This window comes from Echinops telfairi, unplaced genomic scaffold (genome assembly GCF_000313985.2).
Source record: "Echinops telfairi isolate 266 unplaced genomic scaffold, ASM31398v2 ScPeMD7_22;HRSCAF=79, whole genome shotgun sequence".
Classification (NCBI taxonomy): Eukaryota; Metazoa; Chordata; class Mammalia; order Afrosoricida; family Tenrecidae; genus Echinops; species Echinops telfairi.
Window position 1 is genome coordinate 4,017,338 of NW_022103919.1, and position 8,848 is coordinate 4,026,185.

The 8,848-nt window shown below is 55.6% G+C and overlaps 1 protein-coding gene across 2 annotated transcripts in view; it reads left to right on the forward strand.

Annotated features, from left to right (window-relative positions):
* MIGA2 (mitoguardin 2) overlaps positions 1–8,848 on the forward strand; it is a 33,456-nt gene that overhangs the window by 21,902 nt on the left and 2,706 nt on the right. The window contains exons 9-13 of one of the 2 annotated variants that reach the window (XM_004713263.2): positions 2,986–3,058; positions 3,273–3,359; positions 7,516–7,614; positions 7,840–7,974; positions 8,580–8,633. In XM_004713263.2, the coding sequence (XP_004713320.1) occupies positions 2,986–3,058; positions 3,273–3,359; positions 7,516–7,614; positions 7,840–7,974; positions 8,580–8,633 (448 nt within the window). The other variant, XM_045288559.1, reaches the window with a different exon arrangement.

The following is an 8,848-nucleotide window of genomic DNA, read 5'->3' on the forward strand; positions in this document are numbered from 1 at the left end:
AACCTATAAATATATGCACATAGATCTATTTCCCCATCCTCATATAAATACATTTGCATATGTACATGTCTTTATCTAGACCTCTATAAATGCCCTTTGCCTCCCAGCTCTTTCCTCTATTTCCCTTGATTTTCCTCCTGTCCCACGATCATGCTCAGTCCCCGGGAAACCATTTTTCTTGGTTCTCTGTCTGATCGTGATCTCATGCAGTATTTGTCTCTAGGAGATGGGCTGCCTTTGCTGAGCAGAGTCATGTTTGCCATGTTGGACAGGTCCAGCCTCGTGTTTTAGCATTGCAGAATTCCCATTGCATGCTGCGTACCCGCGCGCGTTCGCCTGCCCCTCGCAGAGGAGCATCTCGGTGGTTTCCATCTTTTTGCTTTTGTGCATTGCCCTGCAGTCAACGTGTGTGTGTGTGTGTGTGTGTGTGTGTGTGTGTGTGTGTGTATCTGTTTCTGTTTTGTTCCCCTTCTGTGGAGTAGGTATCAAATAAGAGAGACGGCTAGGCCATTTGGTGTTTCGGTCCGCGCTTGCTCTTACACCGGCTGTCCACTTGGGCCATCTCACCGGCCGGCACGAGGGCCTCCGTCTGTCCGCATCCGCTTCAGCTTCGTTGTCTGCTGTTGATGAAAAGTTCGCGATCAGTGCCAATGAGAGGTGGTCTCCCCTCCGTATTTGAATGCCTCTTATCCCTAACGACGGCAAGCATTTCTTCATAAGATGGTTGGCTGCCTGGCTGCCATCTCTGGTGACTTCTCTGTTCATGTTTTCTGCCTGGGTTTTTATTCGATGTTATTGTTTTTTGTGACGAATTTAAATATCACTGGATAACAGTGTTAAGTATGATTGATAAAAAGCAAATGAGCGCTGGGAGGGTAGAGGGAGAGAGGGTTGGAAAGAGGGAACCGATTACAAGGAACTATATGTGACCTCCTCCCTGGGGGGACAGACAACTGAAAAGTGGGTGAAGACGTTGGACAGGGCAAGATATGACAAAATAACAATTTATAAATTATCAAGGGCTCATGAGGGAGGGGAAAATGAGGACCTAATGCCGGGGGCTTAAGTGGAGAGGAAATGTTTTGAGAATGATGAGGGCAATGAATGTAGAAATGTGCTTTACACAATGGATGTGTGTATGGATTGTGATAAGAGTTGTATGAGCCCCTAATAAAACGATTTTTTTAAAAAGCAAACTCCCCATCTGCCCGTTTTCCGAATCGGACCCTTTCTGTGCATCGAGGTTTGGGTTCCTCGAGGTGCAGTGTTCTGTCGATGCTAGAGATGCGCCTTTACCTGATGTGCACCTGCCAACATCGTCTTCCCGGCCCGTGGGTTCTTTCTACTCTTCGGTGAAGCGAGTGTGCTTATCTGTGTTCCACAGTGTTGGCGTGTTCCATTATGTCTGGAACGCGCTTACATCAGTGCTTGTATGAGGAGGACCCGGGCTCCCAGTGTTCCCGCTGACGATCCGTACAGTTCTGGCAAGTCATCCTGAGTTCATGCTAGCTCATGTTCCATTGTTCCATATCTCTGCTTGTGGACCAAGACTGCGTGTTTTGGTGTGAAAATAGGGCTGTGAGGTCATTCGCTCAACTTGATGTTTCTTTTCACGGTGGTTTTGGCTTCTGCGTTTCTTTCATATAGAAAACTTGGAGGTCCTTTGTAACCGTACACACTTTGAAACCCTGCTGCGATTGAGACTGGGACTGTGTTGAATCTGTAGATGCCTGTGGGACCCTCTTAGCATTGACCCTGCTAACTTACCGATGTGGTCTGTCTTTCTATTGACCTTGTCTTTAATTTCGCTCGGTGGTTTGTAATTTTCAGAGTAGAGGCCTTACGCTTCTTTTATTAAATCGATTCCAAGGTCTCTGACGTGTTTACGTTTCATTTCATTGTGTTGTGCTTTAAAGAACAGGTGGCTTCCCTCACAGTGCTGTGCAAACCCCGCCCCCCCCACTATCACTGTCCAGCCAGACTTCGAGGTGAGGGGCAGTGGAGCTGAGAGTTAAAATTTATCCCCAAAACGAGAAACTGGTTATAAGCAGGGGCAGTCACACGGCCAGCTTGCCTGCCACAAAGGCTAGGTGCCCACCTCCACTCCCCCATGCCTGGCAGTCTTGGCTGCGCTGCTCACATTGGGCTTTGGCCCTTTGGCCCGTGAGCATGTGGGGTGGCCGAGATGGCAGGTGGCAGTGTGGGCCACATTGGTGTGGTTTGGCAGAACAGGGGGAACAGAGGACCATGAACCTGGCAGACAGACTCCTTTTCTGGGCTCCAGTCCTGGCGTCCTAGAGAGATCCCACAGAGAGTTAGCTACTGGGTAGACAGGCTGTGGCCAGAGCGAGATTGGAGAGCACTTCAAAAGCCAGGCCCGTGTCACTAAGTGCTCTCTGCTTGTAGTTGAAACCAGGAAAGGCCTGTTCTTGTCTCTAAGGCTCCCCGAGTGAGCTCGCCAGGAGCGCTGGGCTCGTGAGTCAGCATGGTGTGGGTTGGCTCCTGAAAGCAAACCGTCTGCCCCCAGGCAGCAAGCCAGAACTTGGCTTTTGGATCACAGCTCCCAGACACATTATGTTTTTAATGTTCACCGGCTAACAACCCTGGTGGAAGCTGTGGTCATTTGGAGAGTCCGACTGCCCGGGAATGGGTGGTAGCTCCCTGCCCTGATTTTATCCTACCTAGGAGCAATGTGGATCATTAGCCCACAGGGTTTGAGGCTGACTTTGACCTGAAGGAGTCCCTCAGGCCCATCCCCCGCCCCCACCGCTGCCAGTGACCAGGCCAGCCTCCTGTGTCCAGTCACAGTCCATTGAGGCAGACACATCCTTAGAGAGCATCTAGTCGGCTTCCTCCTTTGGCCCAGGGAGGGCAGACACCTGCTCCAGGTCACCCCCATCTCCCAACCCAAGGCCCACCCTGACCACCCCCAGAGACATTGCAGGAAGGAGGTAGGCAGAGGGACACTATCTGTTTCCCTCCCAGGACAGAGTTGCTGGGCTGCTACAATGACCAGGACTTTCTGGCCAAGCTGCACTGTGTCCGACAGGCCTTCAAGGTGGGTGTGGCTGTATCTAGGGGGTTAACATGGGGTGGATGGAGCCGGGCGCGGGGTGGGGGGAGACCAGGCATGGCCATGTCTACATGGGGACTCCTGCGGACTGTCTGTGCCTGGCTCCTCTGTGCAATGAGGCCCCTGCCCACCTCTCCCCTGCCCTCTCACGGGAGTGGGGGGCCGCCCTGCCCAGTGGCCCCCTCCTCTCCTTCCATAGGGCCTTCTGGAAGACAACAGTAACCAGCTCTTCTTCGGGGAGGTTGGCCGGCAGATGGTGACGGGCCTGATGACCAAGGCTGAGAAGGTAGCAGGGGTGGGGGGGTCTCTGTTCACGTTTTCTTTTTTATTAATTTTTTTTATAAGATCATTTTATTGGGGGCTCTTCCAGTTCTTATAACAATCCATACATCCATTGTATCAAGTACATTTGCACATATATGTTGCCATCGTCATTTTCTAAACATTGACTTTCTATTTGAGCCCTTGGTATCAGGTTTCCCCCCCCCCACACACACACACACACTATGTTTTCTTTCCTTTGCCCTTTTTTTTAAGTTTTATTATAAAAAAATTAAAAAACAAAGCTTAAAAAAAACCAACTCAGTCTAAAAGACAGCAGCCCACCATGGTGGGTAAGAGGCGGGTTTTGCAGGACCCTGTCCTGCAGGAATAGAATGTGTGTCTTGAGGTAATATGAAATATTACGGTAGTCAATGGGAGCCCCCGAGTGCTGGCTCCTAGCCCCAAAGGAGGGGTGCTTCAACCCCTGCAGAGGCACCGGGGAGGGGAGTTCTGCTTTGGAAAGGTCACCACTTTGAAAGCCCTGGGAGGCAGTCCCACTCTGCACACGTGGGGTCCCTGTGAATCTGAAGGGGGCCCATGGCATCTAGCAACAGCAGAAAACAAACCAGAGACAGTCCACTCCACTCACCCCGGACCCACAGGACAGAGCAGCACCGCCCCTGTGGGCTTCCAAAGCTGGCATCCTGCCCGGAGCAGACTGCCCCCTCTTTCTCCTGTCGAGCAGCTGGTGAGTGGGTGGGACACGCAGGCAAGTAGGTAACCACTGAGCCACTGGCCACACATTCAGAACGTCAAAAGACAAACTTCACTGTTAATGCTGTCGAATACAGCTGCTCCGACATCTCCCCTAGATTATTGCATTTACAAATTAGAACCTTGGGAGGAAAATCACTCTGTGTCGATGCCCCAATGGGGTCATGGTTACAGCTTGGGCTGCTCTCCACAAGGTCAGCAGCTCGATAGCACTCTACTCCCCGGGAGAAAGACGGATCTTCTACTTCTGTCAGGAGTGACCGTCTCAGAATTTCCCGAGGCAATTCTGCCCGGCACTGTAGGCTCACCATGAGTTACTGTCCACTGGATGGCAGTGAGAGAAGCAAACAGACAAATTCATTGCCATCAAGTGGACGCCTAGCTCATTGTCAGCATAAACAGAAGTGAGCTTCCCCGAGGGCTGAGTGAGTGGCAGGCCCCCGTGTAACACACGACCAAGCCAGCCTTGTGGTCAGCAAGCCTTTCTGTAGATGATGCGTATACAGACACATGCATGCGCCCGTGGAGTCCTTGTCCTGTAGGATGGCTGGCGTGCGGGAGCGGCTCAGCTTCAGCCCATGTGGGAGGACAGTAGGTTACAGGGCTTGGGTGGTGTCATGGGTCCTGTGTTGGGCTGCTAACTGCAAGGTCAGTGGTACCAACCTACCAGTCACTCTGGGAGAAAGATGAGGTTTTCCACCCCCATAGAGAGTGACAGTGTCTGAAACCCACGTGCAGGGTCGCTGTGAGGCAGATGGACCCGATGGCCAGGAGTCCTTGGGGCCCCACGTGACTCTGAGCCGGCAGCACTGGGCGAGGGAGGGGTGGTCGGGAGGATGCATGGAAGAGTGCGCTGATGGTTCCAGCCTTAAGGGGCTCTGAGTCTTACGGGGCTCGGCCGAGCCTCAGTCCTCCTGTCAGGGCTCACTGAGGGTTGGGGAGGAAGCCAGACAGAAGAAGCCTGGGTTACCCGGAAAGACGTTGCCAAACGGGTCGCAAGTTTAAGTGGATATGACAAGGACACCATCCGGATTCAGGAGGGCGTGGGATAAGCATGCCAGCCAGGTCAGAGCAAGGGCGCTGTGCTGGAGTGTTGGCCAGGCCTGACCAGCAGGGCAAACCTCAATCTATGGTCCGGAGGCGTTTCCCAGATCCCGTAAGCCACAGGGGAGTTGGGAAAGGGTTGACATCTTCCCATCCCATGCTAATTCTATTTCTGATGGCTCTAAAACCCAATGCTACAAAAGCCACCAGTCATACACCAGAACATGGAAGACCACCCTGAACCGCACCAACCAGCAGTAACCTTACCCACAGATTGCTGTGTGCACCTCCTCCTCTGTTCCTTAGACAGTGCCCTCAAACCCAGGCATTCCCTTGGCAGATGCGGGCGATGCCCCGTGGACTGGGCTGCAGCTGTGTGGGCTCCGCACCACACACAGTTCTGTTAGCGATTGCATCGTATTTGCGTCACATGGCCCATCTGCCGTTGACCCAGGGCCCCTGTGGGTGACCACTGGCGTTGTTTGCAGGCACCACGGCTTTCTTGTCATTCCCATCCACGCCTCCTCTGCTGCCCGAGATGGAGGCCTTGGTGCAGGCATGAGAACCCATAGAAGGCCAGTTGGTCTGGCCAACTACTGCCCGCTCACCCCCTACCCCCACCCCCCAGGCCAGCCTGGCTTGCCTGTGTTCACGTTGGTCAATCGTGGAGAAGTGACCTGTTACTCTGTGTTATTGACCATTGCTCTGTGCCCTGGGGCATTGGCGAGGGCACACTAGTGTGGGTGAGGGCTGGCTACAGGCGCCCTTGGGTCCCAAGGGGTTGACGAAGCTCGGGAGCCTCCCACTTCGCCCCCCCTGCACCCGCTCTTTCCACACGTGGAGTCAAGGTTCTCAAATGTGGGTGCCTAATGTCCTACAGACCCCTTTTCAGAAGAGGACAGGAGTACTCAGTGCCCCTCTGACAATTACACACGTTCACAAAGTATTTGCAAAAGGCCCTCCCGGCGCCCCGGAGGGAGGAGCGTCACTCGCTTTGGGAAACTCAGGCGACCTCGTCATCCATCTGCTGATAACGCTCACGTGGCACCCTGCCCTGGGCGCACAGACCAGCTTTGAGCCCTTGGCCTGGTCCAGGCCAAAGGGCGCCCCGTTCCCTGCACACACCAGACTTGCTCTCCAGTCCGGCTCTGCACACGAGCCGGTCCCCCGCCCAGAACACTTCCCTTCATTGCTTAAAGACAGAATCGAAATTGATGGCTGACAAAATCATAATAATTTGTAAATTATCAAGGGTTCGTGAGGGCGGGGAGGGGTGTAAAGGGAGGGGAAAAAATGAGCTGATACCAAGGGCTCAAGTAGAAAGAAAATGTTTTGAGAATGAGGGCAGCAACTGTGCTTGACACAATGGATGTTTATATGGATTGTGATAAGAGTTGTATGAGCCCCCAATAAAATGATTTTTTTTAAAAACCCCAGGTTTGCTGAGCAAGTCTGGAATGCATCTCGAGCTTGGGTCCCAGCTCTAGATGGGCCTGCCCTGCCTTTTGCAGAGTGAAAACGACCCTGTGCGCCCCTGAAAGACCATGAAAGCCCTCGGTACTGTGTAGCCTGTAATTCAGGGTAAAGTGGAGGTACCTGCTTCTGCAGGCCCTCCCCCACCCCATCATTCCAATGCACCCACTTTGGGAGACACTGCTTCAGCGGTGTCTAGCGACTGAGCAGCTGTACTCAGTGCACTGGGGCCCGGGGGAAGGAGGGAACACATGTCTATCCCCCTCTTCCTTGGTTGCCTGCCTCTGAGTCTGCCAGCATCTCTTCCCTGAGAAGTCTTCCTCTGAAAGCCATTCCCCTGCCCTCCGGTTCACCTACCACCCGGTCTCATCTGCATCTGCAAATTGTGTGTTCAGCCACAGCGAACCCTCAGGGCCACAGCCGGTAAAGAACACGTCCTCTGTGCTCTGGTCTCAGTCTCAGGCCCGCCAGCCTCGACCCCGCCCACTGGGGAGCAGGCTGGGCACTGGGCACTGGACGGTGTGGGGTGGGCACGAGCTCCTCAAGCACGGGCTGTGTGGGCTGCAGCTTCTCCCATCTTACCCACGAGGCCCGAGGCCACAGAGGTCTGAGCCTCTTCCCTCGGCTGCCTGGCTGGGGCCTCAGCCGCTTGCCCATCCCTTCAGCAAGTGGTGGTGGCCCTGCTGTGGCCGTCTCACAAAGTGGGCTAGCCCAGGGAGTTGTTGGTCATGCTGGGGCGACCCTCCTGTGCCTGCCGCCGCCAGGGACAGGCCCCGGCCCCGCCCCAGTGTGTCGTCCTTCCTTAGGCCAGCCTCACCCTTTTGGATCTAGCACATCGGTCTGGCAGTTTGTGCCACCTCCAGAGCACACCCCACTTCTCCCCGCAGAGCCCCAAAGGCTTCCTGGAGAGTTACGAGGAGATGCTGAACTATGCTCTGCGGCCCGAGACCTGGGCGACCACGCGGCTGGAGCTGGAGGGACGAGGGGTGAGCTGGCCTTGCGGAGCCTGGGCCTGGGCCTGCCAGAGCAGGGAAGGGTGTCTTGACCCCGTCCCAGCTGGAAGCCACTGTTTCTCCCCTGCCCCAGTCCCAAGCCGTCCCCACTGGGAAGCAGAGCGGGCATCCACACACCCCAGCCCTCCCTCTGGGGTCCCCGACGCACTGACCCCCGGGGGCTGGGGCATGGGACCCAGTGCCGCCGGCCTCTCCCAGGTGGTGTGCATGGGCTTCTTCGACATCGTGCTTGACTTCATCCTCATGGACGCCTTCGAGGACCTGGAGAGCCCCCCGTCCTCCGTGCTGGCCGTCCTGAGGAACCGCTGGTTATCCGACAGCTTCAAGGAGACGGTGCGGCCTGCCCCACCCCCGTACACATGCACCCCTCCAGGCCTGGCTTTGGCCTTCCCCATAGTCACTCCGTAAGCTCAGGCTCCTCTGCTCCCAGCTATGGGAGGCTGCCCCCCACACACACAGCCTGAGGGCGTCGCCGTTCCATTTGGATTCCACACTTGCTACCAAATCAAACAGACCAACCAGGCATGGGGCAGGTGACCCTCCTCGGGCCACTGTGTCCCAGCTGTGTGTGTGTCGGGGGAGGGGTGGGAGAGATCCCTTTCAGTTGGTGGCAGGCAGTTTAGGGGCACAAATCATTGATCCCTACAGCTACTGAGTGCTGTGGGGTGTCACGCCACACCATTTTCCAGAGGAGGGCACGGAGGGTCGGAGTTCCGTGGCTCATTCCAGGCCGTGCAGCTGCAGGGTGGGAACGGAGATTCAAACGTGGGTGCGTCTGATTCCAAATTGTAGTAAAGGGGACGCAGTGTCTGCCAGCCGTGAGCCTGTCTCTGTCTTCCTGGTACCAGGAATTAAGGCTTGGTCTGGGTTGGGCAGTGCTGGGGGTGGGCCTGATTCTCCTCCCCTCCCCCTGGCGGTGGAGGCCATCTTTTATGTAGGCCCTGGCCACTGCTTGCTGGTCAGTCCTGAAAGCCAAGAGGAGGCTGCTGATGGTGAGTGGCCCTGCCAGGGGCTGGGGAAGGCCTGCCATGCGGGCTCCGGGCGTGCCCAGAGCTCCCTTTGCTGGGCGCCCAGCCCTGCCACACTCCCTGGGCATGGGCAGGTCAGGGAGGGGGCCGTGTAGGGTAGGTGCAGGAATGCAGGGGCCCTGGCCCTGCTGCCACTGTTGGCCTTTGCCCCAGTCCTGGTCACCACACCCTCCCCCCTC